The sequence below is a fragment of the Sander lucioperca genome, chromosome 9, assembly GCF_008315115.2.
Source record: "Sander lucioperca isolate FBNREF2018 chromosome 9, SLUC_FBN_1.2, whole genome shotgun sequence".
Classification (NCBI taxonomy): domain Eukaryota; kingdom Metazoa; phylum Chordata; class Actinopteri; order Perciformes; family Percidae; genus Sander; species Sander lucioperca.
Window position 1 is genome coordinate 28774389 of NC_050181.1, and position 23720 is coordinate 28798108.

Sequence of the window (23720 nt, forward strand, 5' to 3'; positions counted from 1 at the left end):
CATGGTAACAACCACAAACAAACTGGTGGGCAGAAATACTGCACATACAGCGAGTTTGAACATGTATTTAGTTAAAAAAGCAACACAGCGGCTGCTTTAAAAGAGAGAATTTGCGTGGGAGAAAATTGCTGCTAGAGTAAATGCGTTAGTTCCAATATAGTGTATATCATATTTAATCATAAGTATAATATTACTGGTGAAATGGTATTGAACCTATAATCTATAAAAGTCCTAGGCCTACTAATCCCATTCTGAGGCTGCAGCACCATCATCAACAGAACTATAATTCATAATCTTATATTTCAAAGGGTTTACATCATTCACCTGCAATACTGTAGAACTCTTTTTTAATGGCTCTTACTGGTTTGTGTCCAGGGAACACTACACAAACGTTTAAAAAACGTTTCAGAGAGAGTCACACTCTTCTGACGGAGCTTTGCTACAGTAGCTTTACTAAAATGCTCCGCATCACCAATGTTGTAAAGAAAACTGTTGTTTGCAAAAAAATGTAATGTGACACAAATAATCTGCTGGGATGTAGAGCATGTCCACGATGGGTGACGTTAGTGATATGAGGATGATAAGGTTATGTAAGATACATAACTGATAGACTGGGAAGAAAAAAACGGTACCGCTCAAATAGGTATTTATCTGGAAATTAAAATGCGTCGGGGCCTCAATATCATCTCCTGACGTATGTTTAACTCCCTGCAAAGTAATACAGCTTCTACATCACCGGGATCGTCGACAAAAGGACATTGCATGTTTTGAGAAAAAAAAAACGTTTTATAATCTGCCTAACATGGTTAATAAACCAACCCTGTTTTTTTATTCATGCCGATAACAAACTGCACTAAAATGCGCCTGATACAGACTGCAATTATGAATGATGAAATGAAAGAGAGCTGTGTCAGAGGGAGGAGACTGAAAGAAGAAAACCTGTTCCCGACCAGGTTAGGTTCACAGAGTCCGAGGTTAGGTTACCTCTCTTTCTGAAACGGAAAACCCAGAATTACCCTCATCTCAGGGTTAACAAACTCAGAGTTTTCACTAAACCTGCTTTCTCATTCGGTACCTCCATTAGCTGTATGTGTGTTTGTGAACTCCTTTGCTGCCTCCTTCTTAGCCTCTGCTGGGCTCCCTCTTGCTCTGGGCTATCCTTTTCTCAGCCATCTGATGCACGAGTCTTCAACTTCACCCAGGCTATTCAGACCGTAAAGCAGATTCTCAGGCTGGCTGTGGGAGAGCTGTCTGGTCTGTTGATCCTTGTCAAACTGAACACAGAATGAGAGCCATAACATGGGTGAGAAAGATGTGGTAAGGTACAGATGATAACGTGTGATACTTTAGGGTGAACATCTATTTACTTTAGCTTTCTTAATCTTCTTGATCTTCTTATCTTGGTATTCTTTCTTCCATCTTGCCTAAACAAGGATTAAAGAATTAGGGTGAGATTTGAACATTACTGTAACAGTAGTATACATAGATTTATTTGTGGAGGCTTGCCAGCATTGACCACCAGGTATTTATTTATTTTGATTTACAGCAAAAATTAAACTTAAAATACATATTTAATTACAGACTGAGTGCAATTGTCTGGAGGGAGAAACACTTATAAATAGAGCAGGTAGCCAATATCTTATTTCTGAGTTTGTTCAATTCCCTGTCCATTTATTTTTATGTGGAAAGCAGGAATGGAAATATTCTCTCTGGAAAGACAGAATGGTAATGTTAAATTGGACACACTGAATCATGAGTGAAAATAACGATCACGTTCAAATTAAGATGTTGTGGTCCACAAAGCAGACGCTCCGTTTAATGTCAAGTTGTAACTTGTTGTTGTTACAACGTGTGGTTCACTGTTCATAAAGTAGAACCAACGTAAAGTTAGTCAGCTGAGATAGCTTATGTAAACTTGAGGCATAACCTAGCTAGGTGGTAACGTTAAACGGCGGGTTACCGGTTAGTTAACAGTAATGTTAACTACTAGCGTTAGGAGCAACGGAGCGTTATAACGTTTCTTTAATTACTAGTATTAGCTAGTACCCAGCAAATCAAGCTGACCTGCTAAACTGTCTAACTGTCTAGTTAACTGTTATATATTTAGCTAGCTAGCTAGCTAGCTAAAATTACGATTGGTGCATGGTTCACATTCAAGGCTAACATTACATAAGGACAGTCTTAATGTAACGTTAGCTAACGCCAGACACACTTTGATAAGGCACATAAACGGCAAATGCTAACGTTATCCCTGCTGACATTTTAAAATTGTGAAACGTATGCAAGTGTTATCTTAACTCGTGTCCAGTTGATATCTCGTGAGGAAACTGCATGTACATAAAAAGAAAAGTATTACTTTACCTTAAGTGAAAGCTGAATGTGAATCATCGTGGAGAAGTCCTGACTCCTGCGTTACATTATTATCCACACTGTCTCTGCGTCGAGATGAGTTTGACGTTAGCACAGCCCCCCATGAAGTCAAACAATATCATTGGTCAAGATCGTCTCTGCCCGGCATGATTCATCCAATGATTGTGCAACATTCAATTATTTGAATCTGCGCGCACTTTCCTGAAGCACATAGCCTAGACTAAAGAGACCATTTCTGTTTACATTTCTGTTTTTTCAACCATTTTAAGGTCTTACATCGCTTCACGCCCTGATTATCAATGTTCACGTTGATGCTAGAAGCCTTGGTTGAACTGTTGAGCCCTAGCATCCCTTCCCAGTCTTTCACACATTGCATGTATTGCTAAATTGAAAAAAAATATATTGCACACCAATGTAAAGCTTTATTCATACTGTGTCCTCCCTGTCTTTATTCACCGTATATTACCTCAGCCCATGAAAAACTCTTTGTTCCCTTTGACCTGTAGAAAGTGGGGAGAGGCAAAATGATTTGAGGGAGCAGTAGACTGCACAATGACCTTGCATTTTGTTGAACACTGTGACTCACTTTGGGTCTTAATATTAAGAAAAATTGTTTTAACAACAATTTTAACTTCATAAGGAAAAGAACGTGTATGCTACATATTCTATTTGAAGTACACCAAATACATTAAAAAGAGGTCTGTCCCGCATGCATATTAGTTTCTGACTGTGGGGAATTGGGAAAAACAGTAAAAACGTCCCCAAATTTCTGAATTGCTTATTTTCATAACATTCACTAAGCCTTGCCTAAAACAGTTTGGAGTTTGTATTGGAAGACTCCAATGTTTTTAAAGTGGATTAACAGCCTTTTATGAAAAGCCTACTCCTTCAGTTTTGAAATGAAATCACAGATAATTTCTCAAATAAGCATAATGTTGCAGATGTCCATACTGTTTGTCGGTAGGCATGACTTTCATAGGAGGGGACACACTTTCCTATCAACGCAGGGTTGAATTAAACTGTATGAGGGTTGGAACTAGCGGAACAAGTTAGGCAAGCAGGTACATACTGTATTTGAGGTACTGGTGTGCATTAATATTGATTTTCCACCCCTTATAAAGGTGTAGCATAGCTGTGGCACAGGCAATCCATTTAACTTATTAATGTTACACCTTAATGAAACACACATTGCCCAATATGTGCATCAATGCCTGTGTAACCATTGCAAATCAATGGAAATTGTAGTGTAATTTCAGAGGCAGGGGTGGTCAGATCACCGAGGTCTTGGTGAGGCATTTAAGGTACCGGACATGCATGAATATTCATTCTACCCCACATAAGAGGGAAGCTCATGCTCTGAGCTGTTTGCATGACATAGACAGGAACAAACATCAAAAGCCAGAGTGGACACAGTATGAGACATCACCGCAGACATCAGCAAAGTAAGCAGTCAATGGAAAAAGATGTTGGGCCATGAATCTGAAATAGGCCCATGGCCTCCACGGAAGTGAAATGAGGCAAGAACATCAGATGCCCCCTAAAATATTAGGATGGTGAAGATGTAGGCTTACCCAGGCTGTAGGCTGCCTGGCTCTCTGTGTACTGTATCGTCATCCTGTAGGCCTATAGGGTTGTGGGCCTATGTGATGTGAACTGTGGCTGCACGATTCTTTTGTCAACTAATTTGCCAGACCAAAACATGATTATATAGTGATGAGCATATCACAGACTTGGACTAAAATAGACATCATGTACATCCAAGGCCTGTAGTTTAGGTTGACTCTTGTCTCTTATGCATTCCCATAACTGAAGCTACGGCTTTGTTTCCACAAATATTTAAGTGAAAGAATGTTTATTTTTACAAAGACAGATCTAAATACAGCATCTTTGTCACCAGTGGTGATTTGGTGCAGTAGTCCTATAGCTTTTTAAGCTTGTGTGCTGCCAAGTTGTTTTACTGTTTGTATTACCATAAATATGCTTGCAAAATATTACAGTAGTGTAGTTTCTAATATAATTACATTGATCCAACTACAATTGAGAAAAATTGCTTCTGGGTTTGCTGTGGAGTTGTTGAGGCCATGCAGTGAGGGTTCATGTCAGCCTCATTCAATGCATTAAACGGGTATGGCTGGTCCTACCTATCTCAGTACCTCTGTTAACCCCTCTTCAAATAACTGCAAAGCTAAATACAAATCCTACTCTATTGCTAGAATTTAGTAGACTTGCATTAAGAGACACTGGCCAGGATGAAGTTTGACAGCGATTAAAACACTAACACACAGTATGAGACCACATTGAATAAGCTAAAATGGACCCCTATACATTATACCAATATTTACCCTCTGAAGAGTCTCTGATGCATATATTGGATAGTTAATTGTAAATATTGTCAAATATTTTTACAAAGTAAACACACAGTACATTAATGGGATAAGTCTGTAGATATATTGAATAGTTGCTTTTAATCACTATAAAGTATTGTTTGTATGAAGTAAACCTGATATATTAATGATTAAAGTACAGTATATTAGTTTCTTTTTAACACTATACAATATTGTTTATATAAAGTAAACCCTTATACATTTATGGGGAAAAGCCTGTAGACATAATGAAGAGTTGATTGTAACGTTTATATAAAGTAATGACTATAAAATAATGGTTCTGCAAGTTATTATCACATATTGTTTTTTGTACAGTAGAAAACCAGTATTAAACAGGAATTTACTGTAAATTGATTGGATAATCATGTAAAATAAATGCCTAAAGCTTTTAAGATACTATTAATGGGCTGTCAAATAGGGTAATTTTACATTAATTTGACATGTAAATAACTATAAATGAATGTTTATTTAAAGTAAACAACATACATTAATGGTAAAAGTATGTAGATATATTGGAGAGTTGCTTGTAAATACTCTCAAATATTGTTTATATAAAGTAATGACTATTATTACAATGTTTCTGGAAGGTATTATCCCATTATCTTCTCTTTTTTGTACAGTAAAAACACAGTATTAAACAGGAATTTACCGTAAATAGATTGGATAATCATAAAATAAATGCCTAAAGGAGGGTATTTGAAAGTCCATTCCATCCATTTCCATCTTCTTCCGCTTATCCGGTAACGGGTCGCGGGGGTAGCAGCTCCAGCATTTTGAAATTGAAATGAGATTTGAAAGTCATTTTACATAATTTTTATGTGTTTTACATCCAGGAATCTGTACTTTAACAGGGAGTTCTTGTGGATGGATTGAATAATCTTGTGAATTTACCAAAGAAAACCGTATGAAAACAGCAGTTTTCATTTAAATTATTTAATTTTAAGGTATTTTGCAATATTTTTCAGTGTTTGTACAGATTTATACATTTGTTTAACATTCTAAATATGTTTTTTGATTACAATTCTATTTAAATCTACAGTAGTTGGACTGTGAAAATACAGAAAATGTACAGTAGATATCTGTATTTTAAAAATAAATTCTTTGTAGAATAACATAAGGTTTTTTACTGTCATTTCACGGTAAGTGTTTGGCAACTTTTGCTGCCAGACTTTTTACCGTTTTTTCACGATTGTTTTTTAACGTTTCTTTACATTAAATTTAAGGTTTAACAGTAAAAAACCAGATAGAGGCCTCAATTTTACACACCGTAAAATTATGTTGGTTTTTTTTTGTCTTTTTACATAAAATTCAATATAATTTAACTTTCAAGACTGTTAAGCAATGGAATTATCCTGTTAAACAACTATATTATCTCATTATATCAATTTACAGACTAAAACCTTAATTTAATGGGGTTTTTTTTAAATAAAAGTATTTTTCTGTATTTTTCTGGCATTAACACTTAATGTAGAAAAAACAGAAAAAATCTGTAAAATTATACAGTGAATTCCAGTGAAATAACTTTTTTTTTTTACAGTGTAGGCTACGCCGAAAGCTCTGCGTGGAGCCTCCGCAGAGTCAGTCAATCGGTATATCCACACCCACACAGTCCTAGGAAGATTCACTGTAAACACCTGTGTGAGTGCACTTCACAATACAGCTACAATTTGGACTGCACGTATTTGACCTATATTTCTAATTATGATTGAAGAATTTGATTTAAATTAAAAAAGCCGATGCTGGCTGCCTGAACGCAGCCTTAGGGGTGTTTACAGCTGTTTATGATGCCCCAGGTGGCCCTGATTGGTGCATCTGAACAGGGAGCGGTGGATTTTAGCAAATCTCACTACAGGCTGTAGGTGGTGCCAGAGAAGGCCGATTTTTTTTTAATTACCTGCATCATGTAGTTCTACTGGAACATAGGGTCAGTTTCAGCAAATATGACAGAAAGTTAGTTTTATAAGTCTTACCTACTGCACCTTTAAACAAACTAAAAGTGAGGATGTAGTATTCAACAATAAATGTCTGACATTGGTAGGCTTTGTACAAAATGTTGGCTAAAACTTAGTGAATTTACCCCATGCTTCTTTGGATCAAGCAGCATCCTGATAAAAGCAAAACAGAATTTTTTTTTTTACCTGAGTGCATCCTTCTAGAAATCCGCATAATTCCCCTGTAAGAGCTGAGTAATAGATAAGGAAGGGTTTCTTCTACAAGTTCAATTTATGTTATTGTAAAACAAATTTAATTTCCTTGCACATAGGAAATTACAAGTTTTCATGCTTGAAAAATGAATTACAGATTATTATTATGTTTCTTTCAAAAGAAAGTGCGAGGAACTGCGTGCAATAATACAACTGACTCACATTAAAAGTCAGTGCTGTGAGCCTTGATAGTCTTTATTTGCATTACACACCTACAAACAAAAAGGCTCCATTTGATCAATAAACTTCATCTATCTATAAATTGCAGGAACGTCTGTGTGTCTGTCAGTGTGTGTGTGTGTGTGTGTGTGTGTGTGTGTGTGTGTGTGTGTGTGTGTGTGTGTGTGTGTGTGTGTGTTATGCGCATATCTCTAGAACCGTTAGTCCGATGGATTTCAAACTTGACAGGTGTCTTGCTACGGGCACGAGTAAGTGCACTGTCACGTTTGACGTTGTTTGGATTTGAAATGCAAAAGATATCGTTAAATATATATCGGTAAGAGAAGCACGCATTGTTACCGCCTTTGGCTCCTTTCCTGCTTCCGACGTTAGCTACATGATTGCTGGATATACCAAAGCACTAGCACGAGCGGATAGCTGAAAGGAACATCGCGACTGTTGGCGAAATAAAGGCGCTACGCTTTTCCATGTCTATTTTTTCGCTAAGAGGAAACTCAACAAAAAGCCATTTGCCACCACTAAGTATATCAAACAAAAGCCAGACACTATATAGTATTAAGTTTCTGTGAGCTGTAGCCTACATTCACCACTTCTAACCAGAGGCAGAATATAAAGTAATCTCGGAGATTATCCTTCACAGCGCTGTGCAATGCAAGAACATTTCAGAGCTGAACCGGGCAGACACAGCACTTTTCATCAGACTCACCCTGGGTTAATTAAGTCTACTGCTAACCAATAACATTACCGTCGCCAAAATACCCCCGCGAATCAAATCCCCTACTTCACCGTTAACTGTCAAGCCACTAAACCTGTATGGAAATGAACACCTCTGCTGAAATGTTAAATTCGTTAACGTTCATACGACATGAGACAACACCGTGTCTCTCTCTCTCTCTCTCTGCGCACATACACACATATACACACACACACACACACACACACACACACACACACACACACACACACACACACACACACACACAGTCCGGTTCTGGTGGTTGATTAACGCAGATATGTGCTGTTTAGCGCTCATAACGAGCCAGGTGGGTAGCACACTGCTAATGTCTGATTACTCCACATTTTCATTGTGATATTTTGTGATTACATTCTGAATCTGCAATGTTCTCTGTCAGCTAAATCAGTAAGTCAGTAGTAGGGTATAAAGGGGAGTTGTATATGAAGTGGTTTGGGGTCCTTCTGTAAGTAATTTTGGGGTACAATTTGGTTTTGATGAATTCTACAAGCAGCAATACCACAGGCCAAGCAATCAGCCCGTTCCAAACAGGCACATTTTCAATGGGCACTGCACTAGTACATTTTAATTCTAGAAAATCTACATTCTATTTTATTATCAGAAATGCAGTATTGGCTAACATATTCATTGAAGGTAAATCAAAAGTGTTCACTGCCTTGTTTGATTAATGATACCCAATATTATGCTGTAATTAAATACCCAGCTGGATGCTTCATATTCTTATCATCACTAGTCACGAACAAAATTGATTGCATTATTGGAAAAAGCCAAAGCCTTCTTCGATCCATTACATCATTTACATGAGTGAAAAAAGGGAGGACATTTAGCTTTGAAAGGATGATAAACATTTCAATCATGAAGATAAAAGTAGCTTTCACTGTAAATACAGTAACATGTTTTGTTTTCTTCCTGTTTTTTTCCTCCTTATTTAATCTGTTTTATCTCTGTCTCAGGAAACATATTTCAATAGAGTACATCATCCAGATGTTCACTTTATAATTGTAATTTGTTGGTGGCTTATCTCAATGGCATAAAAATCAAAGCGTTATTAGCATTTTAGAGACCTGCCATGTCAGGAGTCTGGTCGCAGATTGTAGATTACCTGAATCTAATTAAGTACTGCATAAAGATTGCCTCTCAAATAACCTAATATAGCTTTTTCTCTTTTTGGAGTAAAAATAAATAAATTTAGCAGTGGAGAGTTAAAGATATGACAGAACAGTTGATTGAATGCCCACACTGTGCTGTTTGTTTGTGTGTGTGTGTGTGTGTGTGTGTGTGTGTGTGTGTGTGTGTGTGTGTACGTGTGTACGTGTGTGTGTGTGTGCGTGTGTGTGTGTGTGTGTGTAGAGAGGATTACACACCAGAGCGAGATTGAGCTAAATCAAGAAAGAGACAGAGTGTGTCCTCCATGTCCATGTTTGTATTGTGTGGCCATATTACTGTGTGTGTGTGTGTGTGTGTGTGTGTGTGTGTGTGTGTGTGTGTTTCTGTGTGTGAGCGAATCAGAGGGAGGTGACATTGTTCCTGGCAGAAATATGTTCCAGGTTTGGGGCTCAGGTGGCTCTGGTGTTTGTCTGATCAGAGCTGACACAGGATGGCATAGTAACACACTCACTGTCTCTTTCTTGATTTAGCTCAATCTCGCTCTGGTGTGTAATCCTCTCTGCGCGCACACACACACACACACACACACACACACACACACACACACACACACACACACACACACACACACACACACACACACACACACACACAGAGCTGTGCTGTGCTGTAAGCCCTATCAATCTTTTTGAACATGGCCAGTGAGCAGCACTGCGGCCCAGTAGCCTTTGCTCCCTCACACCTGACGCAGAACAGAGAGCGAGCTGATGCTGCTGAATGAAGTCATCTCGCCGGCTGGCATGTACTCTTTAATTGAATTGAATGGCTCATGAATAGCTTTCTGCATGGCCTAGAATAAACTGCTTTAAAGCACGCCGAATTTGAAAAGGCTGTTGATACACAGCTGAAAGAATGAGGACAAAATGGTGGACAAAACGGATGAACTGATTGTGCCGGCCGCCGCTGTTATCAGATAAAAGCTGGCCATGTAATTTCTTGCTTCATTCATTGGAAATTGTCCGGCATGTTAAAGGATGTTGTTTTGTTGGTTGGAAAATAAATATGGCACAAACTGAGAAGGCATAGTTTCTGCACTCGCATTCACTGGAATTTAACTTGTGCAACAATCCAGGTCTTTGACAGTTAACAATGCATTGCCTGAGGGTGGAGGATTGCACAGGTCAGGCTTAAAGGAGCAGCTTGGAATCAGAGTGCATGTATCACAGCCTTGGGTATGTGTATGAATCATTTCCACCAGGCAAGATGCAGCTAAAAGGTCATACTGCAAACAACTGCCCATTGTGCAGCATTACTGCATTTTTACACAATGCAACCATTGAATAAAAAAAGCATGTTTGCTTTATTTCAAGACTAATAATGCACTCCTTTCTGCATCCAAAGAAGCAACTGTTAGAAAAGAAATTCTGCTCTCTATCCATTTGATGGTGTTGCAAGTTACAAGTAATGTATTGATTAGCTAAGACACACTGGTGCTGTCTGCTTTTACCATACTATGCTTTACAGGGATTACCAGCAGAGACAAAGCTACCAATGAGGTCAGTTCATGTCCTTGGTACAGTTTCTGGAAATTTGTGGAATTTTAACAACCCGAGGATCAGTTTACATCCTGCAGTTGGTGGGTTTTGAAGGCTGTTCTAAAAATCTTAGTTTTAGACTTTGTAAAGATCCCCTCCAGACATGTTTTAAGACAAGTCAAAATACTTTACATTAATAGGTGTCTGATATGGATTTCCCACAACAAATTGCCTCATTAAATATTCTTAAATTCACATCTACTTATTCTCGCACTGAAAAACTTCAGAGTCTAAAAATATGGTGATATTGTTTGTTTCAAAAGTGTAACTGCTGGACACGAGATGTCTCCTACTTCACTGAAAAAGTCTCAGTGTACGTGCGCTGGAGGCCACAAGTTACATATTGGACCATGATTGGCTTCCAGACTAGTTGTGATGTCACAAAATCCTGCTCGTATGCCCACGTGTCCATGTCCATGTGAGCATGGAGAAACTTTGCCCCTTCGGCAGATTAATGTGAAAACAGCCTTTCTAGTGTCAAACTCTGCACAGTGAAGCTCAAACATCCAAGAGAAGTAACGATAAGCAAAGCACGTTTTTGAGTGGAGGGGGACTTTAAATTTGACTCTTTTTAGACAAAATATACTAAAATACATCAAAATATAAGGATTCAGTATTTCCCCACTAGAATTCTATGCAGGGAAGGCTTTGATATACAGTATATATTTATATATACACACACATATACATACATACATACATACATATATATATATATATATATATATATATACATATATATATATATATATATATATATATATATATAACTATATTCCTTGTTACATTCAGACTTGTTCATTGCATTACTGTCTACACAAATGTATTTATTGTATAATTATACTACTTAATTCATATTTTATTTGTTTTTAGTCCTATATCTTTATTTTATTTTATTGTTTTTCTTTTATCTTAGATTTTGATTTTGGGTGTTTGATATTTAATGAGCATTGTTGGAGGTGCCTGAGGCCTAAGATTTTCATCGCCAGCGACTACATCTGTTATTGTAAAGAACCTTCAAACGTGAAAGCATTTTGACTGGGGGGGGGGGGGGGAATATATAGATTAAACATTTTAATTACACGGATAGGCCTGTATGATTGAAGAAAATGAGAACAAATATAGTAATCTTAACATTTCACAGGCTGCTTGCTGATCTTTTTTAGTGAGTTGTTATACATTTCTTCGATTAATGGGGTTATCTTCATAGTAATGACTTCAGTTGTTCTATAATCCTGGCTATGGCCCTGATATAGGAAGTCATTACAGTACCTGTCCTGTGGGAACAGATTCCCTGTATTCTCTCCACCTATGTGTATTTGTAGTCTTACGCAAAGGGGATTAACTGCCTTTTTCTTTACGGTGCATAGTGCGCAGTGTATTTATATACAGTGTTTTGTGGAAGCTATCTGTTTGTGTGTTCTTATGCAGAGACATCTACTGTTTTTAAGAATCTGTGACTGACTCCTTTTGGTCTGTGTTCGGTGCCTGACCCCCAGGACCTGAGATGAATTCCAGTTTGGGATTGTGTTGTGCGAGTTAGTGAATTGGGATCAACAGTTCCCAATCAAACAATGTTAATTGTACGATGAGGGATGAAACACATATTCAGAGAAGGGAGAAAAAGTGTCTTGACAGGGCTCAACTGCTCCGACTATACTTGCTGACTGTGGCAAGCTGAAAAAGTTGCGTCTGTGCCGGCGTGTTTGATCACCAAGGAAATCCTCTTGCGTCAAACTTCCTCTGACTCCCGACTTAAAACAAAAAAAATATATATAAAATATATATATATATATATATATATATATATATATATATATATATATATATATATACCCCAAATCCAAGAGCATTCACCCGCACAACACCCTCAAAATAGCATAAGGAGAAATATGTATCAAAATATCATCAGTCATCTTTTTCTCCAAGAAACAAGTTCAAAAGAACAAGGTAGGGAGGATGGAGGGGGATGAAAGTGCAGATAAAAATCACCTCCACAGTGTACTGTATGTGTGTGCTGCAGGTAGGAGATAAATTAACAGCAGGATGTGGATTCTGTGTCCTTATTGTAGCAGCCGATTAATACCCCAAAAAGTGTCCTCGGTAGTCCCCCACATGGACTTTTTTCCTTTCCTTGATTTGATGTTATCACCGTTGACTTGGAATGAGGCTATCTTAATATTTGCGTAGGTCCTTACTCATAGCAATTTCATCCTTGAGCCCGGGGATTGAGGCGCAATAATAATGCACCTCATTGTGTAAGCTGGTCTCAATAGGTGCTTTGTTGCGCTGGGACAATGCTGTTAGTTGGCAAAATGTATTTTCAAGGGCACAGTGGTGGTGATGATGGTGTCCGAGGCGCTCTCCTGTTTGAGAGGCCAGGTGAGGACCTCTGGAAAACACACACAACTGCCTGCTGATGACTTTATAATGAAGGGTATCTGGGTTCCATTAGCCGGACGTTATAATCATCCGAGGTTGCAAAAGGCTAATGATTTGCACAGGAAAGACAGCTTTTTTTTTTTTTTTTTTTTTTTTTTAAATTGCAACGGTCAGCACATACACTTACAACAACACATACTGTAGGTATGCATCTCATATCCAAAGTCCCACCTAAGAGATGTGTGACTTGGTGTGCGTGTGTGTGTGTTTTCCACTCTATGTGTGTACACATCCCCCAAAAAGACTTCAAAACAAGAAAAAAGGAAAAACATGCAACAAAAATACCTTCGTCTCGAGGCTTGTTCATTGAAGATTCATCATGTTTTTTTGTGAGCGGACCTAGGGTTAAGAAAAAAAGGGGGGAAAAAGAGAAAAGAGAAAATTCAAAAAAGATTACTGGCAAAAACGGAAAAAAAAAAAAGAATTTCAAAAAAAGAAAAGAAGAAAGAGCAAAAAGGACAAATCAGCAAGAGTTCATGGTTGCTTATTGGTTTTTTTTGTTTTGGTTTTTTTTTCCTTTAAAAAGAGTACAAAAGCAAAAACAAAAGGCATCACAGACACAGATTCATCACAAGAAAAGACACAAGATCAAAGAAAGCTGTTTTTGGATGTGATTTCCTTCTCTCCCCCCTGCAGAAGAAAACGCCTGCTATTGTGTATGGTCCCTCTTTCTTTCTCTCCTTTAAATCTCCTTTTGTTCCCTGAGCCTAACTTCTTTTTTTGGGAGCTGGGTGGGTGTGTGGGTGGCAGGGTGGCTGGTGGGGTTGGTGAAGGGGGGGGAAAAAGGGAATGTGGCGTAATAAAGCCTGTGTGGTTTGAAGAACAGGACCCAGCCCTTTCCTCCCACCATTATGACCAGAAAAAGGACAGATACAAAAAAAAAAAAGAGAAAAGAACAAGAAAGATGTGGACACCTATAGGAAGAATGGCGGGTTTGGGTCCTGATGCTCAAACACCAAAATCTTAACGCCAAACGTTCAGCAGTGAGAGAACACAGAACATTTTAAAGGGCAGTTGCACAACTTCACGTCAGTTAGACCTTTTATAAATAGACACACCGAACAGAAAGACATCTTTAATTAGACAATCATATACACAATGACCCTGTAATGGTAAAAAGGCATGTTAAAATGTTGCAGATAAAATAGGCCACAGGTGCTTCTGTGTTTTGGAGTGTGTGTGTGTGTGTGTGTGTGTGTGTGTGTGTGTGTGTGTGTGTGTGTGTGTGTGTGTGTGTGTGTGTGCGTGTCATTATTTTGTGGTTAAACCAGAGAGCGATTCCCCAGGCGGGTAAATAATTACATAGCACAACAGCAGTGTGTCAATTTGAAATGACGAGTAAGCGTGACGCTAATTGCACAGAGGAGCGGCAGGTAAAAGGTGAATGTAATTTGATCCCCATCTGCCCACTGGCTGTTTCTGTTCAATTAAAAAGACTGGTGGAGAGAAAGTGAAGACGACAGAGAGAGAAAGAGCAGTGGAGATGCCCACAGAGGGGCAATCAAAGGGGAAAATAACCTTCTCTCTTCCTCCCTCCATCATAATCATCGCAGGTTTTTTTTTTTTTTAAATTGTTGATGAACTGCTTGTGTCACATTCCAGGAACCTGGCTGTGATAAAGTGGTTTCTGTGTAATCAACCCCTCCTACTCGTTTCTCTCAGAGAGTCATTATGAGGAAGTGAGGTGTTTGAGAAAAATAGCACAAAAAGTGCTTTGATCTGGTCGTGTTTTATCATCTTCACACATGTCATTTTTCTTGTAGGCTTCATTCATGCGCAGGTATCACACAAAAGAGACAAACAAAAGCCATGTATGTACTGTATGTATACCGTTCCCCTCATCTTTCACAGGGTGTGTGTTAGTGGAAAAAGACTCTTCACCTCAGCATTCAGAAAGTCAAGCCTGAGAAAGTAAGCTCCTACAAAAATACTCTTCACCTTTCATCGCTTTCATCTCATAAATCCACTTTGGAAACTTGAAATTTGGCAAAGAAACTGGATTTTATTCAGTTGAATCTGTGGAAATAAACAACTTGTATAACGCAACACAACTTACTGGGAGAGTCTGCTCCTCATCATGTTGTTGTAAAGAATGGGTAAAAGCATGGCCGACAAGATGGCTGAATATTTGTCAATCATCCAATGGGAACTAGACACATGAATGTCCAGTCTCGAAAGGATGCAGCATTTCCGACACGGACATTTCAAAATAAAAGTACACAACAAAATGTTACATCAAATCACAGAATACACAAAATACAATCAGGGTAGAATTAAAGAACGCAGGCCACTTTGAAAGCTCCGGAAAAAAAGCTAGTAAGCGGACCTTGCCTTTAAGATTTGGTGTTTTCATGTAGGAATCATAAAGAGCAGGCTCTTCCTGTAAGTTCATTAGTGTTGCCCAGTTATTTCTTTTTACATTTGGTCCATTGTTACTTGAGCACCTAGTTGACTGGTGCCACCTTGTCCACTTAAAATCACATGTATAAACTACTCAATGGTTTTGCCAAATATGTTTAGTAGAACATGTAATTACTATGACCTGATGTTTAGCAGGTATAATGTTTAATATGTTCTCCATCAGCATGCTGACATAGCTAATTAGCACTAAACACAAAGTACAGCTGAGGCTGATGGGAAAGTGGGATTAGTTTTGTGGTGGCCCTATAGGAAAAGTCAGGACCCAAGCATAAGGATTCATTGTCTGGGAACCATGAATATTTGTACCACATTTTGTAACAAGTACATGTGGATATTGCACTGGATAAGGGATATATGTGACCTGCTGGTGGCACTGGGTGAAAAGTCAGGGAGTGGTTAGTCTCATATTGCCAGACCTTCCTTCACAGAGCTGCAGAGGAGGGTCTGGCTAGTCCACACAGCATTCCGGGATGGGAGAAAAACGTGCTCTGGTTTATTGTCATTTCTTTAAACCAATCACAATCGTCTTGGGTGGCGCCAAGCACCGGACAGAGCCACGGTGCCGCTGCAAAATAGCCTCAGGAAGGAACTTGTTTTGGTGGAACGTGTACGTTCAAAGGTTGTTTTACTCGTGCAACAGAAAACTCAGATTGGACAGATAGTCTAGCTAGCTGTCTGGATTTACCCTGCAGAGATCTGAGGAGCAGTTAACCATAGTCCTCAGAAATCCACCGGGGTTTAGAACGCCAACACAAAGAAAGAAGAAGGTAACGGACATCCGGCCGAAATGAGGGACATCCGGTGGATCTTCTGGCGGCACCAGAGCAATCCCCTGAATGAATCGTCGTCGATTCAGACTAGGGGGTCGTTGAAGTCATTAGGCGTCCTCCTCTGGGGACCATGGATGTCTGTACATTTCATGGCAATCCATATAATAGTTGAGATATTTCAATCTGGACCACAGCGGTGGACCCATTAACAGACCGATATTGCAATCTATAGAGCATATAGAAATAATTGCTGCATTCAAGTGTTGGAACAATTACTGGAATTACTTGACTGCTGGCTTAATGTGACACTTAACAAAAACAAGAACTTACAATGGCTATTGAAAAGAAAACTTTTAATTTGAAAAGTAATATTTATGACATAAAAGCTTTATGTCATGAAGGTTATTATATGCATATATTTTTATTCAAGTAGTTACAAATTGGAAGCCAAAGTTTTATAATGTTTTCTAGTGTGTAAAAACCTGAAAGCAAACATTACTAATATTTGTGTCCACAGCTTGAGAGCTGACGTTAATGGTATTTTTCAATATAATTTACCACCTGAAAAATCTGGTAAATCGTTGAGTTTGTAAGTTAATTATTAGCCTTGAAAACAGTCGTTTTCTTAGCTCAGGGTCCACTTACTGGCACTTTATTTTCAGTCTTCTTCAGCGATCAAACTCATTTTGCTGAACGTCAGATGTTGAAAGTCAATACAGAGCTAGTAAGTGGATCTCAAGTGGAGATTTTTTTCTCAAACAGAGAAATAGAAGTAGGATATATATAGGATATGATAGTATATATATATATATATATATATATATATATATATATATATATATATACACAGTATATATATATATAAAACGCAGCATTATTGTTTTTTAGATAAACAAAATGTGCAGCTGATTGATCATTACATAAGGTGTGTATATTATTACAAAGCACAAAACAACTACAGTATAGACATGTTATTGACTGATCAAAACAGTCAAAACTATTTCCTAAAGAGTTTGTCAATTGCTAAAAAGGTTTAAATAGAAACCATTCCACCACGCTTTTTTGGGAAGAAAATGAGAAAAAGCAGAAAGCAGAAATCAAGCAACCATTACCAGCCAGGCAACATGCTGCGAAAAAGAGTAAAAACTCAGATTGATTGACATCTTTTTTTTTTTTTTTTTTTGCAATGAGTGGGCGAGGAGCCTAGTGAGAAGCCTAGCAGTGTGAATCAAGAGAGAAGGAAAGAATAGCTGGTTTTCTGGACATTTCACTTCTCCCAATCAAAGGTGCTGAGGAAGACAGGAGCATGTGCAATTCACCCTCTCTCCACACACACACACACACACACACACACACACACACACACACACACACACACACACACACACACACACACACACACACACACACACCTGTCAGTAGATGACAAAAATAACAGCAAATACAATTATCACCTGTGCTACATGCATAAAGTAGTTGCAAAAGACAATTTTTTCACCTAAAGTTGTTTTTAGCCTCTCTCCTCTACACAGTCTCTGTCTTTCATCCTCCTCTCTGCGAAACTCTTGTCTTCTCTCTCTTCTTGCGCTTTGCCGTGTCTGTATTGCTGGCCGACTGCAGCTCACTTTGAAGCTGGTTATATAAGGCTTCACTCTGGCTCCACTTCTCCCGACGGCCACACACGCACACGTGCATGCATGCATCGTTAAACAGCGCACAACAATGCAGACTAAAATGCAAGAGGTGTGGAGAAGCACATTCATACAGCTTTCCAGTTTAACTAGTTTCTCGTTCACTATTTCTTTTCTTTTATGAATGACAATACAATGTAAAAACCAACATGAAGCGTCTTAATACAGTGCTGTGCCAGGAGGCTTCCTTTTAATTCATCACCTGTCTATAAATAGAATCTGGACCCCGGATTTATATCTATTTTCCAAAATTACTTCATATTTGACAGTGATATTTTTTAAAGCTGAGCATCAAGTCAATATTATATTCATAAAATGTCAGCAGAACCATTTCATGTCACATTTGTATTGATTATAGCAAGGTGTAATTGTGAAGAAACCAAAGAATCCAACATGCTGTGAATCACTTATAATTAATATAATCAATATATCAATATAATACCGACGACAGTCAAGGTCACACCCCCACCCTCCACCTTGCCCCCCCCCCCCCTCTCCTCCTCAATAGCATTTAAAGCTACAGACAGAAATGGCACATCCCAAGGAAAGCTCATTGTGGGACTGGCTCTAGTGGCTGTAATTCTGCACCAAGGCTGAATTTCGGGAAAGAGACTTCAGATACAGTATTAGGGGACCACTAAGGTCTATATAAAAGAGACTTCAGATACAGTATTAGGGGACCACTAAGGTCTATATAAAAGAGACTTCAGATACAGTATTAGGGGACCACTAAGGTCTATATAAAAGAGACTTCAGATACAGTATTAGGGGACCACTAAGGTCTATATAAAAGAGACTTCAGATACAGTATTAGGGGACCACTAAGGTCTATATAAAAGAGACTTCAGATACAGTATTAGGGGACCACTAAGGTCTATATAAAAGAGACGTCAGATACAGTATTAGGGGACCACTAAGGCCTATATATAAAAGAGACTTCAGATACAGTATTAGGGGACCACTAAGGCCTATATATAAAAGAGACTTCAGATACAGTATTAGGGGACCACTAAGGCCTATATAAAAGAGACTTCAGATACAGTATTAGGGGACCACTAAGGTCTATATAAAAGAGACTTCAGATACAATATTAGGGGACCACTAAGGCCTATATATAAAAGAGACTTCAGATACAGTATTAGGGGACCACTAAGGCCTATATATAAAAGAGACTTCAGATACAGTATTAGGGGACCACTAAGGTCTATATAAAAGAGACTTCAGATACAGTATTAGGGGACCACTAAGGTCTATATAAAAGAGACTTCAGATACAGTATTAGGTTGACCACTAAGGTCTATATAAAAGAGACTTCAGATACAGTATTAGGGGACCACTAAGGCCTATATATAAAAGAGACTTCAGATACAGTATTAGGGGACCACTAAGGCCTATATATAAAAGAGACTTCAGATACAGTATTAGGGGACCACTAAGGCCTATATAAAAGAGACTTCAGATACAGTATTAGGGGACCACTAAGGTCTATATAAAAGAGACTTCAGATACAATATTAGGGGACCACTAAGGCCTATATATAAAAGAGACTTCAGATACAGTATTAGGGGACCACTAAGGCCTATATATAAAAGAGACGTCAGATACAGTATTAGGGGACCACTAAGGCCTATATATAAAAGAGACTTCAGATACAGTATTAGGGGACCACTAAGGCCTATATAAAAGAGACTTCAGATACAGTATTAGGGGACCACTAAGGTCTATATAAAAGAGACTTCAGATACAATATTAGGGGACCACTAAGGCCTATATATAAAAGAGACTTCAGATACAGTATTAGGGGACCACTAAGGCCTATATATAAAAGAGACTTCAGATACAGTATTAGGGGACCACTAAGGTCTATATAAAAGAGACTTCAGATACAGTATTAGGGGACCACTAAGGTCTATATAAAAGAGACTTCAGATACAGTATTAGGTTGACCACTAAGGTCTATATAAAAGAGACTTCAGATACAGTATTAGGGGACCACTAAGGCCTATATATAAAAGAGACTTCAGATACAGTATTAGGGGACCACTAAGGCCTATATATAAAAGAGACTTCAGATACAGTATTAGGGGACCACTAAGGCCTATATAAAAGAGACTTCAGATACAGTATTAGGGGACCACTAAGGTCTATATAAAAGAGACTTCAGATACAATATTAGGGGACCACTAAGGCCTATATATAAAAGAGACTTCAGATACAGTATTAGGGGACCACTAAGGCCTATATATAAAAGAGACTTCAGATACAGTATTAGGGGACCACTAAGGTCTATATAAAAGAGACTTCAGATACAGTATTAGGGGACCACTAAGGCCTATATAAAAGAGACTTCAGATACAGTATTAGGGGACCACTAAGGCCTATATAAAAGAGACTTCAGATACAGTATTAGGGGACCACTAAGGTCTATATAAAAGAGACTTCAGATACAGTATTAGGGGACCACTACGGCCTATATAAAAGAATCCAAAAAGCAGCATGTCATAGGACCTTTAAGTCTTCTGCAACACAGAATGATGTTCAGTTTTTGAATTATGGTCTCATTGATTTTAAAATCGGCGATAAAGCAGGGGGTGTTTTAGGGCGTGGCTATGATGTGATTGCCAGTGGAAGTGTGTAACGTCACGTAGAGTGTAAGCAGCTCCTCCCTCACTTCTCCCTCTCGTCTAAAATCGTCACATCCTCAACCAGGATGGCTGCGCCCGTAACGGCAAACTCGACGACGGATAGCAGATCTCCACAAACCAATGGGTGACGTCACACATGCTCTGTCCATTAATATTATACAGAATATCAGAACAGTTGCAGTGTTAAACATGTGGTTAACATTGTGAATCAAAACAAAACTTCATAGTAACGTTTAGGAAAATATCATGGTTTGAGGTCAAATAAAAGTGGTCCAGTGTGTAACATGTTTAGTTGTTCATTATCAAAATCTGTGTTGCCCGTTCACAAACTTGTCCTTTTTTCATGAATATTTACCACCACCATCAATTCCAAGTATTTCTTTTGGCTTGAAATTTTACATTTGCATTCGCATGAACTGGGGAAGATGCTCCATATTCATACTCCATCTTGAAATACGTTAGCCGGTAAGGGACATACAGGACATACTGCTCCGCCTTTCGCGTTTTCGCTGTCACATGATAAACTCACAGGTGCTGCTAATGCTGCTAATGGATATCGTAGCTTCCCGGCCCCGGCAAGTTTGAAGAAGGAAACATGGAGGACCACACGTATTCAAAATCCAAATTTCAGGAACAGGAGTCTTCTTCTTCGCCCAGAAAAAGAAAAAGGATATTGAAAAGAGCAAAAGACCGGCTTTTTGAAGCGTGAAGGCTACCGTAGCTGTAATACGTACTTTGAACTGCGTGGTGCGAGAGAGTTGATTGCGATATATGATCTCAACGCTAGATGGGAGAAATTACTACACATTGTACCTTTAAAGTAAGTTCGTAATGTAATTTAAGTGACATTATGTAAAATAAGCTGGTTACGTATGTGGCGTAAGTTAAGTATGTTACGTAAGTTCAGAGTTGGAACAAAAATATTCTACTTAAGTAAAAGTATGATTACTTTGATGACCTTTGACTTTAAGTACAAGTAAAATTACCAGTATAAAAATCTACTCAAGTGGCTCCACCCTCCTACATACTTCCACTCAATTTTCATTTCCCTTCAGTACTACGTCTGGGTTCGCGGTATATTCTTGGGTTTTCTCCGGCCAAATCTTTACCGGTCCAATCAGTGAGGGAGTGGCTGAGAACGATGTTGTTGAGGTTGTGCGCTAGTTTGAGTTGTAGTTCTGTAATGGCGGCGGAGAAAGATGCGAGCGAAGCCATTCGGTTCGTTGTGGCAACGCTGCCGAATATCCAGAAGTTAAAGCCCGAGCAAGAACAATCTTTGCTGAGTTTTGTTGGTGGCCATGATGTTGTGGCCCTCCTCCTCACGGGGTTTGGGAAAAGTTTGATTTTCCAGCTCGCTCCTTTAGTGGTGAAGGAGTTGGCTAAGGCGAACGCTAGCGATGCTAAGCCGACGTCACGACCAAACGTTAGCGATCCAGAGTGACTCTGGGCAGATCCAATAGTTTTAAACTTCAACAGAGTACCCGCCTTCAAGGAAGTTAACACTTGTCAATGGAGAGAGGCCAGACTCTCTGTACAAATGAAATGTACCAGAGTCTGGTAGGACCAGTAAATATGGGTCGTAAAAAAAGCTGCTTGCACAGACGACCTATAAAACATTTCTAGGGGGAGGACGGTCTAGACCATTGCTTACTTTATATGGGATTTTGCATCTTTAATGTCCTTAATAGTATTGATATGATTTGAAAACATATTATGAGCCCTATTTAGTATACTGTATATCATCGGCTCAAATATCATAGAAATGTACAATGTATATGCTTTGTTTTAACATCTATATCAGTATTTCAGTTGGTATCATTTGGTACATCTTTTTGCTTTGAGGCAGGCAGTAGCCCCGGCAGAAAAAAAGAGGCTTATTCATCTGTGTTTATGGATATGAGCGAGTGTGTGTTTTTCTGTGCAGGCACAAGAGTAAGTAGGTGTTGAGTAGCTCATTTAGGCAGTGTGTGCCAGTCCAGTATGATCTACGAGGAAATGGAACTGTGTCTGACAGTCTGTGAGTGAGCGGTGAGTATAAATGATGGAAGCTTGTACAAAGGACTGTGTGTGTGTGTAAGTGAGAGAGAAGAGATGGGGACATTGTCATTGTCCTAGAGCTAAAATATTAACGAATAACTCAATAAGATTTGAGCACGAGTTTGTGTGTGTGTGTGTGTGTGTGTGTGTGTGTGTGTGTGTGTGTGTGTGTGTGAGAGAGTCGGCTGTAGATGAGTGAGATGTGACTGAGAGTCGCTCACCCACACACATATTATCTATTTCACGCATTGTAAGTAGATGTTATGGGGTGTGTGTGTGTGTGTGTGTGTGTGTGTGTGTGTGTGTGTGTGTGTGTGTGTGTGTGTGTGTGTTTGTGTGTGTGTAATACAGTAGTTAGATGTACAGACAATGGAGGCAGGATGGCAGGCAGACTATACTACCAATCTTTTGCTTCATTATCACACACCAGTGCTCTCTCAGTCTCCATGTGTGTGGGCAGGTCACAGATGGAGATGAGCAAGCTGTGACTTCACTACAAACAACATGTTGAGTCCATGTTCAAAAGAATGGCCGCTAAAATAGGATTCTGTGGGAGCCGGCGGAGCTTCTGTCCTTTCAGGTGATGTGCAACATTCACCCTTCAGAAATACTAGAAATGGATTTATATTGTCGTCATTAGTCACCCTGTCACAATTACTTTTCTGCTGCCTTTGCATCATTACGTTTCAATTTAGTCCTCTCAATAGAATGGCATGATTTGCATGACTGTTTTTCAGACAATATTACAGGATGTAAAAACCTAGCGCTATAAAACAGCACAAGATTCTCAAATCAGGAAACAGTTTGAATGGCTCTCCATTCCCCTAACTACACCTCTTTGTAACAATCACTTATTTGTGCCAGCCCAGATTGACTGGCGCTTTGTAGCTCTGGAAAAGGAAGGCCTGAGATGCCTGGGAGAATTGTACATAGACGGACTGTTCGCCAGTTTCAACCAACTACGCTCAACCTTTGGACTAGGTAATACAGACTTTTTTTCGCTTCTTCTAACTTTGCGACTTTGCATGAACCTACTCTCCTCACTACTCAAGTACTCTTTAGACTGCACTATAGCAAAGACAAACTCTTCAAACTTCATCCAGATAGGACTACTGAAGCT

At 38.8% G+C, this 23720-nt stretch overlaps 1 protein-coding gene across 3 annotated transcripts in view; it reads right to left on the reverse strand.

Moving 5' to 3' along the window:
* The window catches only part of nlgn2a (neuroligin 2a), a 218390-nt gene that overhangs the window by 89851 nt on the left and 104819 nt on the right, over positions 1–23720 (reverse strand). For 2 of the 3 annotated variants that reach the window (XM_036005502.1, XM_031288525.2), the window contains exon 3: positions 13322–13375. The exons of the other annotated variant lie outside the window; for it this stretch is intronic. In XM_036005502.1, the coding sequence (XP_035861395.1) occupies positions 13322–13375 (54 nt within the window). The remainder of the gene's footprint in view (positions 1–13321; positions 13376–23720) is intronic. 3 annotated transcript variants of the gene reach the window in all.